At 41.4% G+C, this 19,896-nt stretch overlaps 2 protein-coding genes across 2 annotated transcripts in view; both read left to right on the forward strand.

Annotated features, from left to right (window-relative positions):
- The window catches only part of rims2b (regulating synaptic membrane exocytosis 2b), a gene marked incomplete at its 5' end in the record, with an annotated part of 105,660 nt that extends 95,926 nt beyond the window's left edge, over window positions 1-9,734 (forward strand). Inside the window, 5 exons of the mRNA XM_080836656.1 lie at window positions 7,625-7,763; window positions 8,104-8,216; window positions 8,805-8,906; window positions 9,116-9,255; window positions 9,443-9,734. Of these exons, the coding sequence (XP_080692782.1) occupies window positions 7,625-7,763; window positions 8,104-8,216; window positions 8,805-8,906; window positions 9,116-9,255; window positions 9,443-9,652 (704 nt within the window). The 3' untranslated portion in view covers window positions 9,653-9,734. The remainder of the gene's footprint in view (window positions 1-7,624; window positions 7,764-8,103; window positions 8,217-8,804; window positions 8,907-9,115; window positions 9,256-9,442) is intronic.
- A 5,950-nt stretch (window positions 9,735-15,684) lies between these two features.
- LOC308363796 (dendritic cell-specific transmembrane protein-like) lies at window positions 15,685-19,453 on the forward strand (the record flags this gene model as incomplete). Its single annotated transcript, XM_080836660.1, has 3 exons — window positions 15,685-16,701; window positions 17,136-17,419; window positions 19,420-19,453. 3 exons carry the CDS (start codon window positions 15,685-15,687, stop codon window positions 19,451-19,453), a joined length of 1,335 nt encoding a protein of 444 aa, XP_080692786.1.
- Between the last annotated feature and the right edge of the window lie 443 nt (window positions 19,454-19,896).

Raw genomic sequence — 19,896 nt, forward strand, 5'->3', positions numbered from 1 at the left:
CATTTCAGAGGTTTTTTATGGGATTCAGGTCTCGAAATTGGGCTGGCCATGACAGGGTCCTGATCTGGTGGTACTCCATCCACACCTTTACTGGCCTGGCTGTGTGGCATGGAGCATTGCCCTGCTGGAAAAAACACTTCTCAGAGTTGGGGAACATTGTCAGAGCAAAAGGAAGCAAGTTTTTCTTCCGGGACAACGTTGTACTTTGCCTGGCTGAGGTTTGTAAAAGACCATAAGGATTGAAAAAGCGGACTGGAGGTTCTTCTAAGTTCGTCTTCTCTGATGAGTCCGATTTCACAGTAGGTGCAAGACTCTCTGGCTTGTAGGCCTCTCCAGGTCTCCGTCTTACCATCAGACGACCATGTGTTGGGCAAAGCTGAAAATTGGACTCATCAGAGAAGACGAACTAGAATACCCTCCAGTCCGCTTTTTTCAATCCTTATGGTCTTTTACAAACCTCAGCCAGGCAAAGTACAACGTTGTCCCGGAAGAAAAACTTGCTTCCTTTAGCTCTGACAATGTTCCCCAACTCTGAGAAATGTTTTTTCCAGCAGGGCAATGCTCCATGCCACACAGCCAGGCCAGTAAAGGTGTGGATGGAGTACCACCAGATCAGGACCCTGTCATGGCCAGCCCAATTTCGAGACCTGAATCCCATAAAAAACCTCTGAAATGTGATCAAGAGATAGATGGATGGTCACAAGCCATGAAAAGAAGCCGAGCTGCTTGAATTCTTGCGTCAGGAGTAGCATGAAGTCACCCAACGGCAATGTGAAAGACTGGTGGAGAGCATGCCAAGACACATGAAAGTTGTGATTTTAAATCAAGGTTATTCCACCAAATATTGATTTCTGAACTCTTCCTAAGTGTAAGCATTAGTATTGTGTAGTTTAAAAATGAATATGAGCTTGTTTTCTTTGCATTATTCGAGATCTGAAGACACTGCATCTTTTTTGCTATTTTGACCAATTGTAATTTTTCTGCAAATAAATGATCTAAATGACAATATTTTTATTTGAAATTTGGTAGGAATGTTGGCAGTAGGTTATAGAATAAAACAAAAATGTACATTTTACTTTAACACATACCAATAAATAGTAAAACAAGAGAAACTGATAATTTTGAAGTGGTCTCTTAATTTTTTCCGCGGCTGTATATACACATACCCAAAACGCTAGAAATAACCCCAGTTCTTCCCATTGTTAGGAGCACAAGTGGGCATTCTGGCGGGACGTCAGCATGGTCGGCTGCCTGTTTAAGATTATTTATATATGAGCTCATAGCACGAGCCTGCCTAAAATAGGGAGTCTTTTCATCTCCAGAGCCCAGCATTGGGAATCAGATACACCTAAACAGGCCCCCTCTTGATTATAATTCACTTGAAGGATCACTGCTTAGCAGTTGTGTGCGATCCCTAGTGAATGACGACCAAGGCATTGAAGCAGCCCACTCGCCGAGCTCGACATGTATTTTTTGAATGCCTGTGTTTATTTTAATTGTCCTCCGGGCTTAAGTGGCATAGCGCGGTGTTTACCTTATCCCGTCTGGCCTAATGCATTCCTACTACAGGTAAATGGCTCTTGCTTATGGGTGATTGACACCTTTGTTTGTCACTCCTTGGCCTGCTTATTCCTGCTCTTAGCTGATGTTTACACTGTTCCTTTCCTCAAGTGTCATCTCCAAGCTGGCCAGTTGCATTTGTCTCTCTCTCTCTTTCCCTTTCTCTTTCTCTTTCTCTCATCTCTCCCTCTCCCTCTCCCCCTCTCTATCTCTCTCTCACTCTATCTCTCTCTATCCCCTAACCCCATTTTGTATCACCTGTTATCAGTCAAACATTAGTGTTTGGATTTGGCTTAAGGCAGTTTTGTGTTACTGTGTTCTCACCAGCCTATATTTACACCTGTTTAATGGTACGTTGTAAACTTCTTCACAATAAGTAGCTGATAGTTGGAACTCTTTCTCCGTGTCGTATCAAAACTGTTCTTAAGAACAGAAAAACAATAGAAACGTATTTCTTCCTGTAAGGGTAGAATTGTATCCTCACTCATGGCCAAAATGAATGGAGATTCTTCTCTTCAAAAGTTGTTACATCATTAAGTGCACCGACCTTAAGAACTTAGTATACAAGTATTAAGGTTGAATACTGTTATGAAAAAGAGCCCTTCAGTAACCAATGGGATCTTAATATAGTGCACAGGCTTCAAGGACTTCTCCTGGTCTCCTGGCTTCATTGTGCTTCATGAGCGACAACTGTTGAATCTATTCAATTACTGTCTCAGTGTTGGATAACCTGTTGGGGAGAAGACCCTGGAACAAGTCTAGAGAAAAGACAGCAATGATTGAACATACACACACACACACACCCACACACATTTCCGGTGCGCCTGCAGAATGGTCGCACTGATGAGCGCTCCGTCAACACTACCTAGCTTTTTGTTTGTTTTGTTACTGTTAGTTGTTTGTTTCGTCAATGTCGCAATTTCGCCCTCACTGAATTGTTTGTAGGTTAGTATAGGTTAATTAGGTTAGCATAGTTTATTATATGTGTATCATATGTTATATGAATGTATGTTAGTATTATATTTATAGACTGTTCTACAGTATGTATATATGTTAGTATTATATGTAGATTGTTATATGTTTAGCATACTGTATTGTATATTTAAATTATGTTCAGAGTACTTGTACAGAGTGTACGTTCTTTTATGTTATACTATGTTATATTATGGGAGGTTTTGGGCAGTGCCTTGTCTCAAGAATTTCAGTGCCCAGGCTGACCCTGTGTCATTTTGTGCATCTGACAAAGAAAAGACTTGTAACACACACACACACACACACACACACACACACACACACACACACACACACACACACACACACACACAGTTCTATATTGGGGTCCAAAGGTGGGGGTCCTTGTCCCATAGCTGTGTAAACTCTGCAAGAGAACGGGACGTATGTAGTACATTAGGGCATGTTTATACCTTCAGACATAAACCACAGTGTGTCCGACTCTCCATAGAGGGGCATCGTTTACCAGTGGGGCTGTTTAAGAGAGGCCCCCACTTCAGTATGCGCTGCTTCCCCAACCCCCCATCGTGAAAGAGAGACTCAACCATTTAGCCGCTTCAGCACTGAACCTTTTTGGTGCTGCCGGCAGACACTGAGAGGTAGGCCATTTGTCAGCCCCAGTGGCCGTTGTCTGTATGTTACTTATGGGGCGGCGGTTTGCATTATCAACATTTCTGAGACCGTTAAAATATCGCCGGCACACACACACGGAGGAGGTAAATCACCCACGCTGACAGGGTTGTATTATAGTGCAGGAATGATAAGGTGACTTCTCATGACTGCGATTGTTAATGTTTAAGGTGAATGGGTGGCTATTCGTTTGTGAATATGGTGCCGTTCTAAACAAAGAGCAGAAAGTCAAACTGTTTGGCTTGGCTGAGGTGGGAGTAGGGGGTTAAACGCAATCTTAGTTTCACTGTTTATCTCCGTCACTGTGTCGGTGTCAAACATGTCCTGCCCAAAGGCCCATGGAAGAAGGCTAGAGTGTCATCAGTCGAACAGCATATCAGGCTTAAGACGGACGTCTGACTGTGACTGGGGCAACTGGATCTTCCAGAATGGTCATGTGCAAGCTGTGCTGACTGCCAATTTTTTATTTATTGCGAAATCAAAGCAAAGTCTGTGTTTTCACTAAATATAATAACCATGATTCTTACTCATAGTTTTTTCCATTGTCTTTTACCTAGCACACTCATACAGTATATGTGTGTGCTTTATGAGTCAGACCTGAAGCCTTTTCCCTGGAAGTACTTACACGTGTTTGGCGTGGAGGTCCGAGTGCCATCCAGACAAGCCGATGACGTAGATCCCCAATTGGTAAAAACTTGTGTTTATCATGAATTTGCCATCGCTGACCACCGTTGCCATTACCCCAGTGAGTGAGTGAGTGCAGGAAGTCATTTTCTGTCAGAGGTACAGAGGCAGCCACAGGAGCTCAACTGAGCATGCGGACGCACTCTATAAAAGCAATCATTTGTGGCAGTCACTTGAACACGCTTTTTTTATTATTATGATGATGAACAAACTCATTCTCCATCTCATTCTTTCTCTGTTAAAAGAAGGAAGTAGGTGCCTGGCCCATATTGCATCTTTTGTTGAGATACTTTTGGCATTTTAGAGAGGAGCGGCAATTTGCAGCTGAAAGGCACTCACAGCCGTCTGTAAGTCTCTTGCTCACAATGTTACGGAGAAACGTGACCTCTTCCGCATCTGTGCATAATGTAGCACTTCATTGGAAATCAAAACAAGTCGCTTTTGGTAAACAAATGGTAATGAAAAGAAAGTTGTGAATTTGAAACACACACACACACACCAAGTAAAAACCTATTTGTTTCTGTGTGCTTCAGTATCCCATGGACCATATCTACCTCTTTTTTTCCCCCTGCATCTTTTATGTGCTTGGGACATTTTGAGTCATTCTCCCAAAGTCTCCTATATCAGACCTGTAGGCACTAATCATTCATGGTCTTTCTTTCTCTCCCTCTCTCTCTCTCTCCCTCCCTCTCTTTTTCTCTCTTTGTCTCTCTCTCTCTCATCAACCTATATTTCTAATGACCTTAGTAATCAGATGAAGGCTCTGATATGGCATGAAAGCATTCGTGTGGGGGTAACCGTGATGGCAAAGCTTTTTGTGAAGTACTCAAAAAGCGATATTCATCTTTTTTATCACAGGCCACTGGAGTTTTCCCTTAATGGAGTATAGCTCAACAACAAAAAGATTCAGATGAGAGCAATCCCCTGTGAGCCAGTTGGCTTGTCCTCTCACCAAGCATAATGGTCCACCTCTGCCCTTACTCCGTCCGCCTGTTCACCGAGTCCCTCAGTCTGCAGGCTGTCAGAGGCTAATGTTTGTGGTCACCGCCTTGGCATTTGGAAAAGGCTTTAGCATGATTTCTGTGCTAAGGTAGCTTGCTGCTTTTAGATGGGCCGTGTTCTTTTTCATTTGTAGCTGGTGGCTTTCAGTCTCTTCCCCTCTTTTCCTTGATGCCTGTCAGTGCAGAAGCTTGGAGCATGGATGGGCAACGGTTGCCGTGGAACTGGCAGAGTTTAAGGTCATTTTCTGATGAAGTGGTGCGCACTCACTCCGTTTGGCTGTTTACCTGCATGCATTAGTTTAATACAGTTTTGTGTGTGTGTGTGTGTGTGTGTGTGTGTGTGTGTGTGTGTGTGTTTACCTGTACATGTCTTCTGTGTATATCTGTGGATATCCTGTGTGTATGTCAAATTGTCTTCTTTTTGTATGTGTGTGAGTGTGTGTGTGTGTGGTGAGGAAAAACCGAAGCAGTATTATCTCTAGGTAGAGCTCCTTCTTCTGGAGAACCATTTGAGTTGCCTCTGCAGCACTCTCTCTGATTGGCTACAGCTTCTGTGCGCACACACACACACACAGCACTGTCTTCCCCCACCCCTCTGTACGTAGTGTATCTTTGAGAGATGCAGTGGAGCAGCTCAGTGTAGACAAAGACCAAGACAGAGAGAGAAAGAGAGCGAGTGAAGGACAGAGACAGAGAGAAAGAGAAGAGAATTGCAGACTACCAGACTGCTCTCCATCAGTCTTACCAAAGCTGAATTTCTCTCATCTGTTGGTGAGACGTGGCAGCCTGACTGATTCTCCCTGCGCAAGGGTCCAGTCATTCCAGCATTGCAGAGCTGAGCTCCTTGCATCATCTCGTCCCCGTATCGTCCTGATCGCGTCTTTGTCTCATCTGTCTGCGTACTCTCTTCGTGTCTCTCCATCTCTGCGGTGAAAACTAAGGTGAAAAACCCTTTGTGTACGGTTTGTTTCCGAGGCGTCGCAAAAACTAAGGTTGTTCATTATAACCTAAGCTTACGGGCATTAACGGTGTCACACCATGGGCAGACAAGGGCACGACAGGAGCGCCACCGCTGCCCCCGGCATGCGCATCCAGCGCTCGCAGAGCAAGCTAAGCCTGTCTGCGTCCTTCGAGGCTCTCGCCGTCTACTTCCCCTGCATGAACTCATTCGACGGGGGGAGCGCAGGTGAGACCGCTGACTAGTACCACAGTACCACACTAGCATTCAGAGCGGGACCTCTCTAGGTCCTGTGTGGGTCCAGGGTCTGTGTGCGTATGTGTGTCTGAGTGGAGAGGATTTGTGAAGGCACTGCATCAAAAATGTGCTGAAGCTGTATGCAATTATTGAATATGAATCTTGGGGTTTTAATGCTTTAAAAAACGAATTCTGTGTGTGATTGGTGGCTTATGTGATGATGTTGCCGGGGTATGGTTGTTTGAGAGCTTGGCACTGAGGTGAGTAACTGAGTAACCGCAGTTTGGTGGCTCCAGCTGGACGCTTTCTGATTTGACCTTGATAACAGATGCATCAGAAAGAGAGGACAATATGAATCTTTGTCTTTCATAGACTCTGTCCTAATGCTGTTGACACAAATAATTCCTGAAGCTTTTCTGCAAGGGCAGTGGTTCTCATTGACTCATGGCAAAGCCCCCTTTGACAGGGAAAAAACGAATTGCGCCACGGATATGCTCATATTGCCCATTACCTGTTAACATTTGCATTTTTTTATCAGCTGTTGCAAAGCTTACATATTTCTACATCTGAACAGTGAACATTTTCTATTTACTTTCATCCATCACTTAAACTGAAAGAAAAAGAATGGAGTAAGATGATTATGCAAAAAAGAATTAAGTCTGTGCTGTTCACAAGAACAACTCGCCTTCTGACTGTCTTTGATTAACTGATGGAGGATATCATCAACCATAGCAACAGGAAAAAGTTATAAATTCTTTGAGAGCAGTGTCGTGATTTCAAGCTATTAAATCTGCAGCTGCAAATTTACCTCTGATATAAGATAAAAATCTAAACTATGAACACATGTGTTTTAGATCAGGTGACCTTGGCATCTGACCAGCGTGTAGCCTACTAAGATTGCTCCATGCATTATACTTGTGGAGACTATTGATGTAAGCCACAGCACAATCTACTGATGGTAATGATTTCACATACACAATAAAACATATGCTGGATATATATGATTGTATAGATTTGAGCTGGCTTTTGATATCATTCCAATCAGTTCTTGTACTGTGCTAAATTCAAAATGACAACAGGAGAGGAACTCCGATTCCCCCACAATTTTTGTCCATATGAAGAAACTTTATGTGATTACTTGCAGGTGTGTAAAACACATACACACACACACACATACAGCCTCGGATGCGTGTGCTTGCTGCGGTCCATCTGTCGGACACACTGATGGGATTTAGATTAGCGGCAGGGCTGGATGGGGGAAAGCTGGCTGTCACCTTTCATCAGCTGAAAAAGCCACCAGCCCTGGCCTCGAGCTCTGCGTTTGCTTCCCCCTGCTGGTCAGTCCAGGAGCGTGATTGACTTAGACAAGCAATAACCATGGATCATTAATTAATCATGGCTAAGTGGTGATTGATGACATTTCCCAAAATGTGTGCGATGAAGGCATAAAACATGAATTGCAGCACTGATTTATATGACACTTGATATTAAGTACTTTAAATGATAACCTCTCTCTCTCTCTCTCTTCTCGATGTCTCTACAGAGGAGGAGAAGAAAAAGAAAGCGATACGTTTGCCCATCCAGAGGAGTGTGGAGACAGGGCTGGCCATCGAGTTCAAGAGCCGGATGACGCGACAGCCCAGTCGGGAGTCTGCTGATGACGAGAAGGCCAAACCCGGAAAGTAAGAGAAGAAGAGGCATCTCTTTTCCCTCCCCATTATCATTTTTCTCATAAATAGTTCTCATAAATAAATCTCTAAATAGTTTTAACTGCAGTCTTCTTGTCGTAGCATGAAGTGGAGAAGAAGTACATCCTTTTTTTGTGTTTAGCTAGTATGATATGAGAAGTTGAATGGTGTGTATTTCACAGTTTTATATATTAAATATTTGTGAAATAGCTTTATAAATACAACCACAGGCTACATAAATAGTGCACATTTTATTTAAATTGACGGTTAACGTTTTTGTATTATTATGGTACTAAGACTCCTCTTTTGTCTCCTGTGACTCTTGTTTACACAGCCTCATCTTTCCTGGTGTCAAGATTTCATCTGACAGTCAGTTTACAGAGTTCCTGGATGGTCTAGGCCCAGCCCAGCTTGCTGGGAGGCAGACTCTGGCCACACCCCCAATGGGTAAGCATCTTCATTTTCAACCACAGCCCTGTCCAGCTGCACACACGAACACTCTAATGTCTGTTTAGTATATGGATTAAATATATAATAATGCAAAGCAGTGTAAGAGCCATGGGGATGGGAGCCTTACGGTTAATTTATGGTCTAGGCGACAAGTGTCGATCGACACAAATCTAGAGGGCTTCCATAGTCTGTTGCTGATGAAGAGTTTAAATAGCAACTAAGCTACCTAGCTAACTAACATTAGGTAACTAACAGTTCAAGTCGAGTGGACTGTGGTAGACATCCTGAACAATCATGAATGGCCCATTTTTTCTCTTCAAACTTTGTGATCATATCATTAACATATTAGAAATATCTTAATTAAGTCAACGTTTCATCAGATATGAACTTTACAGCCAATAGCTACCTAGGATGCTAAAAACATTAAGTAATCAAATCAAATCAAATCAAACTTTATTTGTACGGCGCAAATAAAGTTTGATTTGATTTGATTTGATTACTTAATGTAAGTAGTAGATAGCCAGATAGCCGTATCCATGTCAAAGAGGCCAAACTTCTGAATCATTCTCTAACATCTCTCTGCAGGCGATATCCAAATCGGCATGGTGCACAGGAAAGAGAGGCTGGATGTGGAGGTCATCCGAGCACGAGGTCTTGTGGGTAAACCAGGCAACAAGCAAACTCCCGGTGAGTGAGAGAACCATTTACCACCAACATGTCTACTACTACTTGCTACTTCATAAATAGCTGAAAATGTATCGTCCTTATGCCAAGTGCCATTTTTTAACTCACACATACAGGTTGATCTAGTGTCAATGTTGCATTTGCTCAAAAAGATTTTCCTTAGTCAGCTTCTGTCCCTTTCACTGACATATAACTTTGTTCTGGTTCAATAGCTCCCTATGTTAAAGTCTACTTGCTGGACAATGGCAAATGTATCAACAAGAAGAAGACAAGACTGGCCAGAAAAACTTTGGATCCACTCTACCAGCAGCAGCTTCAGTTTGAAGAAACCCCAGAAGGGAAGGTTTTACAGGTGCGCCATCTTTATATATACTTTTACACTTATACTCTTTACTGACTGTTTATGTCTGTATTTTCTATCTGTTGATATGGATAAGGAATTATAAGTAATTTAATAAACGTTTTGTATGTGTACATGTGCAAATTTCATTGCCATTCTAGTGGCAGAGATCTTATTCATTACCCTGTTTTTTTGACAGATTATTGTGTGGGGAGACTACGGACGCATGGACCACAAATCCTTCATGGGCGCTGCCCAGATCCTTTTAGATGACTTAGAGTTGACCAACATGGTCATTGGCTGGTACAAACTGTTCCCGCCCACCTCACTGGTGGACCCGACCTTGGCACCTTTGTCCAGTAAAGCGGCACAAGCCCCGCAAGGAGCTGGTTCCAAAGTTCGGTCGTAGCGGCGTGGTTTATATCGTCGCCGTAGTAGCAACCAGCAAACGGAGAGTGAGACAGCCTCGACGGGGTCGCGCTCGCCCCCCAGCCCGCTCACACTGCATGCTTGATGTTGTGTCTTCTGAGCCCGCGTGAGAGGAGACTGGGAGAGGGGGGGGCCTTCCCGATGCCGAGCGGCGTTCACGCCGACGGAGGGGAAAAAAAGCGCGCCACCCTCTCGTCAAGTGTCCCATGCCGGGGAAAAAAACTAAACTGAAAAAAGAGGGGGTAAGAGCCCGGCGCGCGGAAAGTGCTGGAAAAACAAGGGACTCGAGAGTGGGGTGCTTTCGGCGGAATACAGCGGTCGCTAGATTTTTCACGTCTAGTCAGAAGTTGCAGAGGGAACGAAAATAGAAAACAAAAAAAATAACTGAAGTGAAACTATAAGTGGAAGGAAACGGCAACAAAAAATAATACTACAGAGAACTGACAAACGAATGAGTTCTACAGAAGCCCTGTTTTGACAAAAGCAAGGAAAGATTTTTTTGTCCTGCTTTGTTCCTCGAAACGGGGTGTCAGTGTTCCTCGCACCAGAGCTCTGAACAAGTAAAGCCACATATTCAACCCAGCTGTGAGAAAGAGAAGAAAACTTTCAAAGCCACAAAAGGAAAGGCTTGGACCGGAACAAGACACCCCATATGAAGACCCCAGCTACACAATAACCATAATGTTCCCCATTCCCCTCACACAGATACACGCACACACACACACACTCACACACTCTCACACTGTCCACTGGAAAGTACAAGCCCTTACAAAAGTGAAGCTCGAGACCTTTGGAAGAGAGTCTGAGTCAATACCTGTGGCAGTTCCGAAACAGCCATCATTTCAGTGTCACCTGAGAACAACAACTTGAAAAACAAACACGGAACGCCAGAGTTCCACTAAGACTCTCTCTGTTGATGTACTGTATGAAATCCATAAAAAGAATTTCCTTTCCTTTAGTTTTTTTAATTTCTGTTTTTTTGTTTTCCTTTTTATTTTTGTTTATATTTGCATGGATGAAAAGTTACCTGTGCTGAACATTTTTAAAAAAGGTATAAGGGAGAATATTTTCCTTGAGGCTGCAACTTGCAAAAGAGTAAAGAAAATGAAAAAAAGATGACAAAAACAGCCAATTTCAGTTGTTGTTTCAATTATTTTTGAATAAAAACAAAATACTTCAACAGTGCATGGTTATCAAGGAGAGTGAATGCAACATGATAAAGATGTAATTGTCATCCTTTTAATCATTCTTCTGTATTTTTACAGATACCTATGACACTGCGGCCTGAGGATATTTCTATCGTGTTTTTTTTTTTACTTTTAAAACAATTCTATTCTGGGGCAGAGAAGATAGATGATAAATTAATGCATTACATATACATTATATATCATGTGGCAGAGGTACAGGCCTTAAGGTGAAACATCGCAAACTGTACATTTTAATTTGAATCGGTTACTTTCAATGGCCATTTTTAAAAACAATAATCCCTGTCACGCCCTCATGGTGAAGAAAATGCAGATCCTCATGTTGCCCCAAATTCCTTGTTCGTCAAGAGATCATTCCATTCATTTCCACCAAGCATGTTGAGAAGAAAGGGGGTTTGCAACATGGCTTGAAAACAATTTTCCAGGTCATTCAGCATGTTTTGATAGAGACAATGTTTGGGAAATATTTTGCAGTTTCTTGTACAGTGCATGTGAACCTGAAGTCCTACAATCCCGTCCCCGTCTTTACACAAACACACACACAAAAACATACATACATACACACACCCATTCATACACACAAACAGGCAAATACATACACATGCACACCTCCCTCTCGCCCGATTCTCCGATTGTAATCAACCACAGATTTAGTTGGGGTTTACATGGCTGAAGGTTCAGACATTCAAGACAACATTCCACCTCCTGGTACTCATAAAGGAAAAAAAAAAGAAAACGAAAAATGAGTATAAAGAAAATTTTATATTTAATGGAGATTGACTAGGAGAAAAAAATATGTAAGGTTGCAAGTATATTTTATTTTAATATTGTTATAAAGAAAATGATAAAAAAAAAAAAAATAAATGATCCCATGGTTCGGAGCCATAGAAGGACTGCGATGTGAGGAGTGAGTGGACTTGGTAGAGTTCTGTCTTGCTGTGATGTTCAAATGAACAGGCGCTGCTTGTCAAGGAAGAAATGAAGCTCACTGTATGTTTCATGGGATTGAGAAAAATGCCACACAATATGAATTTTTAATTGTTTCTTGTTTTGAGAAAATAAAATACATTTACTATTTTTGTGTCTTTTCACTCTTTGATATTTGTGTCTTAAAGCAACACAATGCGACAATTTTACACTTTTTGTGGTATGGTTTTATAGGCAACTAGTTTTGGTGCCATCCTCAATTCATTTTGAGAGCATATGGTCATGTGAAGAACAGATAAACACCTGTGTCTTTCCCACTAGCCATCTAGGATATGCACTATGTAGTTTTGTGTTCCAGGCTGGAACACCCTGCAAAATGGAAGAAAAGCTTTCACAGCATGGCATTGCCAGCTATACTGCTAAAAGACACCAGTAAGTGGGTTGGCAAGCTTCTATTAGTTCCAACCGGGTTGTTGGTGGTGTTTGCAAGGTTTTTGCATGCCTTTTAGGTAGTTAGCTTGCTAGTTTTCGAACAGAACAATTTATTGCTGCTTTAAGTTGTTGTTAAAGGTGTTTTATACTATAATATAGCATTAAGGCCGCTAGGTGGTGCTGTAGATACACCTTAAAATTTCTCTTTCTGTTTTGATAATTTCAAACATATTGCCTCTCACTATAGTTATTTTTTATTTAAGGGACATTTCAAAGAATGACTTTGTTTGTCAAAGAATGAATTTGATTTTCACATTTATTTGAGTTGACTTTGATAATCCTAAAGACAATACAATCAATGCAACGTTAAAGAGGTTATGATTTAGCATTGGTAATTCATCTTAAATTGTTGAGCATGTAACCTCACTTAAAACATTACTAGTTATTGAATAAATGCACAAATGTACTTTATATTATTTTACTGTGCTATGTATATATATTTATATACTAGTCCCGCCCACAATTATTGAAGTGAATATGAGCAGAAGTGAATATCTTATTGAAGTGAATATGAGCAAACAGGCTATGAAAAAATATGTCTTTGCTGTTTATCCTCTTGGTCTTTCACTCAAAATATTCAAAAAAATCTTACCTTTTCTTTGAAGTAGAATTTTTGGAAGAAAAAAAAAACTTTGACATTAAATAAATATTTTTCCCCAAAACATGTGTGCCACACTTATTGGCACCCCTAGAAAAATCTTATAATTGAAATCATACTGAAGTATATTTCCAGTCATGTTTTACATTTTTAAGTTCACCTGTTTGATAGTTCGACTGGCAAAATAATCTCTAAGGATCACAGGTGGAGAATTGCAGACATTAGTTGAGTCTTGCGGTCAGAAAGTCTCGAAAATTACCATCAGATGCCACCTACATCACCACAGGTTGTTTTGGAGGGTTGCCAGAAAAAAGCCTCTGCTGTCAATCAACAACAAACTAAAGTGCCTACAGTTTGCCAAATGTAAGGTAGACTTTCAATGGTACCGAGTTATATGGACAGATGGGACCAAAATAAAGCTTTTTGGCAACAAACTACAAAGGTGGGTTTGGCGTAGACAGAAAGATAGCCATACAGAAGCACCTCATGCCCACTGTGAAGTATGGTGGCGGATCTTTGATGATGTGGGGCTGTTTTTCTTCCAAAGGCCATGGACATCTGGTTAGGATACATGGTATCAAGAACTCCATCAAATACCAGCAGATATTAAATAAAAACCTAACAGCCCCCTCCAGTAAGCTTAAAATGGGCCGTGGTTGGAGCTTCCAGCAGGACAATGATCCGAAGCATACCTCAAATCAACACAAAAATGGTTCACCAACCGCAGAATAAAGGTTTTGCCATGGCCATCATAGTCCCCTGACCTTAACCCCATAGAAAATCTGTGGGATGAGCTGAAGCCGACTCTACAAGCGTTGACCTTAGAATCTAAAGGATCTGGAGAGATACTGTATGAAGGAATGGTCTCAGGAATGTGTTCACCAACATCATCACGCAGTATAGGAGAAGACTCAGCTGTTATCTTAGGCAAAGGGAGGCTGCACACAACATTTAATTAAGGGGTGCCAATAACTGTGGCACACATGTTTTGGAGAATAATATTTTTTTAATGTCAAAATTATTTTTTTCTTTCAATTATTTTACCTCAATGAAAAGGTAAGATTTTTATGAATATTTTGAGTGGAAGACCAAGAGGATAAACAGCAAAGACATAATTTTTCATAGCCTGTTTGCTCATATTCACTAGGGGTGCCAATAATTGTGGGCGGGACTGATATGTGTGTGCGTGTGACTGTGCATATATGGTCGTGCTGCTTCATAGTGAAACTTTTGGTCCACGTGGTTGGTGTTGGAATTGAGGAAACTCAGTTACCCTACTCAGTGCACAGTTGAAGTAGAACACACCAGCCTGAGGTAAGATAATCCTTCAATTGTGTTCACATTAATTAATGAATAATTAAAAATCAATTGTAGGCTATAGTTTGGGTTTGAATTTAATGAATTTAGTGTTTGATAACACTGTTCTATCAAAAGGAGGTTCTTGAAAACATACTATTCACATACAGCCGCGGAAACAATTAAGAGACCACTTCAAAATTATCAGTTTCTCTGGTTTTACTATTTATTGGTATGAGTTAAAGTAAAGTTAACATTTTAGTTTTATTCTATACATTACTGACAACATTTCTACCAAATTTCAAATAAAAATATTGTCATTTAGAGTATTTATTTGCAGAAAAATGACAATTGGTAAAAATAGCAAAATAAATGGAATGTTTTCAGATCTCAAATAATGCAAAGAAAACAAGTTCATATTCATTCTTAAACTACACAATACTTATGCTTTAAAGGCACAATATGCAACAATTATGCTTCAGGATTAGGGTTAGGATAAGCAGTTTAACCTTAAAATAACAGCTTAAAAAAAATTGGGGGGCGCTACAATGACTTTTAATATGGAGAATTGCGTCCGTGCCAATGGCATAGCAGGTTCGATAGGCATATAACTGCCTTCTGTAGTTTTGCCTGCCAATGCCCGCCGACCTGACTTTGATTACCTTATGCCGATCTAGTAAGTAGCTTATTTGCCGTCTTGCTTAGTCTTGTGTTGCACATGATTGATGTTTGACTGTGTAAGGACAGTCGTTAGTAATTAGTAATTAGTTTGTCATAATGTCAAAGTCAGCACATTTCAAGAGATTTCGTTAGTTTTAGCTGCCAGCATACCTTTAGCGAATAGCTATTAATCCTTAATGCACCTTTAACTGAGGAAGAGATCGGAAATCAATATTTGGAAACACCGCATCTTTTTTGTTATTTTGACCAATTGTTATTTTTCTGCAAATAATGCTCTAAATGACAGTATTTTTATTTGAAATTCAGTAGAAATGTTGTCAGTAGTTTATAGAATGAAACAAAAGTGTTAATTATACTCAAACACATACCAATACATAGTAAAAAAAGAAAAACTGATAATTTTTTAAAAGTGGTCTCTTAATTTTTTCCGCGGCTGTATAATCAGCTTTGCCAGTAGCAATGTCACTAATGCCAAGATGTAAGCATAGACGTGTCTGATCTCTTCCCTCCTAACAGTGATCCACAACCTAACAAAATAAAGTTCCATTCCATTCCATTCTCATTATAATATTTTGCTTAAAATTAGCATAGAATTATAAACGCTCTTTATAAAATTATGTTTCTAACAAAGCCATGTTTTCATGGTGGGCTTGTGATAGACATTCCTCTTTTAAAGATGAATTGGAAATTTGAATTGGAGGTAGAGATTTCTAAATGAAAACTTGCAAGTTTCTCACTAACATCCTGAAATGTCCACAGTGCCCTGGCTTTTGTGTAGTAGTAGTAGTAGTTGACTTCTGTGCATTTCAGAACATGGGCTGCGCGGCGCTGGTCAGGCTTTTCACCACAGAGTACAGGAAAGGCTGGAGGGACCATCTCCTTCATTTCCTTTCCTCCTTCCTCCTCAGCCTGTTTCTGGGCTCTCTCCTCTTCATTGGCCTCCTCTTCTCCCTCCGCTACAACCTGGAGGCCTGCGCAATAATCTCTAGCGGCACCGTCATGCTCCTGACCACCTCTCTCTTCATCTCCCAGAGGGTGCGATGCTTCACACTCCTCTTCCTCATCTCCTGCTCCCTTACGCAGGGCAGGAACTTACTCCTGGCCGCCGGCATGGGCCTGGTGTTCCTGTGGAATGTCAGCAACACCTTCAGGAACCTTCACCAGGTGGCCCAGAGCATAGTATGCAACCTTGATAAAGAGGTAGACATCCAAGTCAGAGTTCCCCCACCCCTGAGGACCTCCGTGGACATGATCAGGAAGGTGGCTGAGAGAATGAATACACTCGCCGAATTTGGTGTGGTCCGATTTGAAGTAACCACCACAGTGTCAGGTCGCGTGGAGGAGGATGAGGCGCAGGAGAGGCTCCAGGAGGCCAGGCAGATGTTGAAAGCCACGGCAGAGATGGTGGAAGCCTTCTACAACACAGCAGTCTCTGTCGGGCATAAGGTGGCTCCGGGGGTCGGTGTTATCGTCCTGGCGGTGACCACCATTCTGTTCTTCAAGATGTACAGACAAAACAAGAGGTACCAGAACTCCTACATCACGCCTAAGTTCATCCGTTATGACGAGCGGCAGAAGGCGGAGGGAAAGCCACACGTCCTGCCTCTGACCAAGAAAGAGGCAAAACGCTACCCATCTATCCCCTCCGCTTGCCCCACACTCAGTGACGGGAAGAGCGCCCTGATTTTCTTCATCCCCGTGGCTGTCCACCTCCTCACCTGGTCCGCCCTCATCGTCCTGGACGCTCTGCTCTACTGGATCATCCAGACTGTCAACAGGCACCTGACACAGTCCAGGCCCATTATCGTTCCACTGGAGGTGTCTGTGAATGTAAGTAGGCTACACAGATAGACCCATGAAGGCAGATTAAAGCCAAGTGCAGCAGCCCCCACACTAGGCAATGTACATTTGCGGTATTACGTTTTGTATGTGCCTTTTCCTTCCTAATTATTGGGAACAGGGATGTGCTTAAAGGGTACAAAATGTTCTTCTGCATTTAAAGATGTATATTTTTTTATTTTAAATTACAAAAGCATTCAAATTAAGTAAAATATTATTGTATGACAGTGATAGATTAATATTTCAATTTTAACAACCCTACTCTTGCTGAAATCAATGTCTTGTGTTCCAAAAATATCTGAATATAGATTTGTGGTGAGCTTTATAGTTATGTTACCCCTATTGCCCAGATCTGAAGTGAAGTTACACTAATGCAGCATGCATTGAGGATCCAATAATCCTGTGGATTTCTTTCTTCTCTCCAGAATTACCAAATTCCGCTCTCTTACTCCATTGAGATGTTCAAAAAGGAATGCCTGCCCCAGCCCACCTTGCTCATCTCTCAGTCACTGGTCCCACTGTCCGTCATTCTGGTTGTCGTGGCAATCATGGGCCTTCTTTCTCCCAAGACTCTCCAAGGCAAGGTCCTGCTGATCGACAGATTCTACTGTGATTGTGCAACAGACAGGGCCCAGCACCTGCACGCTAAAATTGTTCGCAAGAGGTCCAAAAAGAAACTGAGAGGCCTCTTGTGCGCTACGGAAAGAATGTAAGCACCCTGGTTCAGTTGCCTTTCACAGCAGCAGTTACCCCCTAGGTTTTTGGAATCCATTGTATTACTTAGTAAGTTAACACTAAAGTGTTAGTATGACTATATTGGTGAAAAGGGTAAAAATATTGGGCCTCATTTATAAAACGTACTTACGCACAGAACTGATCTTAGACTGTGCGTGCAATCGAATCCACGTCTAAGTACAGATTTATAAAAACCGTCTTAGACGTAGAAAAGGACGTATCTCTACGTCTGGTTTCAGTTCGTGTAAGTACATTTCCTTGCGGCAATACTGGAGCACTGCAGGAATTCAGGACTCTCCGAGCGCCGACGGCCGACACGCAGTTTCATCAACGTCACCATTTGGGCTAATGGTGAAAGGCCAAATTAATGTTTCGCTCAATACAATCAAATAAACTATTAGAATAATTTACACATGAATGATATTCACATCTTATAGGTATTCCGTTTTAATTTCGCATGTGTAAAACATTTCGCTCAAACTTATAGCCTATAAAAAGACTAAAAGTGGCTTAGTTTTCAGTAGGAGATATGGCTGCATTGGCGTTGTTAGAGGATATTGCCAACTGCGCAATAAGGAGAGAGAGTGTTTTTTTGTGATCGTGCAGACTTTTTGACACAGGATGATGTATGTCTGATAAGCAGGTGGCTACCACTTGCCGAGAGCGTTGTGCACAGTGGTGTAGTCCAGGGTATACGCATGTATACGGATACCCACTTATTTTTCAGTCAGCATTGGATTAACCACTTCTCAAAACAGGGCGTTTATCATGTGCTGTATGGGCTGCTTAAAAATAAATAAAGAGTTTACCCACTTCTCCAGGGACCACTACACCACTGGTTGTGCCCAAATGGCCTCTCGTCTAGAGAGGCGCACCAGAGGCAACCAGGCCATACACGTTCAGTTCAGGTATTGTCCGTTCTTGGATTCCTGGCTACAGTAACGTTCCGATGGGACCAGTCGAGCAATCCCGGTCATCATTAAGCAGAATTTTGCCAGATGTTCTTCGCAGTATACTATCCCATATGCCCGCAATTTATTATATTTCCATACACTGCCCAGCAAAATGTGAAAGAAGATTTCCTGCGTAAAACAGGTTTCCCAATGTATTCTCATCCATATTTCGCTCACTCCTGTGCCTCGCAGGTGCTGGTGCTTCGGAGACGTGTCTACTACATGTCAAATACTTTGCTTTTGCCATTACGCCACCAGACAGGCTTTATAACAATGTTTTGGCCCGCATCTGCTGTTCCGTCAGCAGAACGTCGATGCCAGCCTCACTTTAATTCTTCTGTTTACATGTTTCTTTCTTGCTTGCCACCGTCACAGAGAGTTTGTGCATTGAGGATGCGCTCTGTTTGTGCATTGATAATATGCTGATTAGATTAAATAGGGGCGTTTTGAGGGCGGAGATTCAGTTGCCCACATTTTCACGACCATTTGTGATTTATAACCGAAGGATTGGTGTACACGTGTTTTTTGTGTGTACGTCTGTTTACTGTGGATCTCACTTACGCTCATTTCAGGAAATGTCTTAGACAAAATGTAGGATAGTTCCCACGCAACGTTTTATAAATGAGGCCCATTGGCAGAAATATGTGTCTGTAGAAAAACAATTTGAATCATTCAAAATGTAATTGGAATTGCTCAACTTGAATAAATGCAGTTGTAATTCGCAGAGGAAATTAATTCAGTTTCCTAATATAATATAAATAGTTTCATGTTCATTGGAATACAGTTCCAAACTAATGAATTCAATTTCAAATTATAAATATTCAGATTCAGTTTTTCACTGCATCATTATTCAAATAAATGTTATACTGACACATATTAGTGCCCAGAGTACAAGTTTTCAATCTGAAGTACATCGGGGGGGTTCAGCAAATCGTCATACCCCATGGTCACATTTCACCACCAAATATGATATCACTGCTTTATTTGATTGTCAAAAAAACTAATTTGTATATTTTTGCAGGTCAAATTCTGGTTTCCCATATTCTTCCCAATGAGAAGGGGTGATGGTCTTCAGCTTCCTGACATTCTCTAGAAGATAACTACATAGTTATAATGGCACTTCACATTTTTGCTCATTTTTAGACAGCTGGGGTTAATCATTGGAAGTGTTCAGTACTAATTATGAATTCATGCATATTTTGGCCGTCGACTGTTTATCTTTTGTGTATGTTCTCTGCATTTATTAAGCATTAAGATATAGATTTAGCCCATTATCATGTCAGGGCTTTTAACAAAAGTGTTAAAAGACTTTACTTTTACATTTCAAACATTTACTTCTGTTTTGTAGCTTGCAAACTCTACTGTCAAAACGCCTGAAAATTAAGCAAATGTTCAGGAAAATGATTACTGTTGTAGTTATATTAAACATCAATGTTCATGTTCAGTTAAAGAATAACAAACTAAAGACTGTTGCCTTCGTCTCTGTTTTCTATTTAAT

The sequence above is a fragment of the Sprattus sprattus genome, assembly GCF_963457725.1.
Source record: "Sprattus sprattus genome assembly, chromosome: 4".
NCBI lineage: Eukaryota > Metazoa > Chordata > Actinopteri > Clupeiformes > Clupeidae > Sprattus > Sprattus sprattus.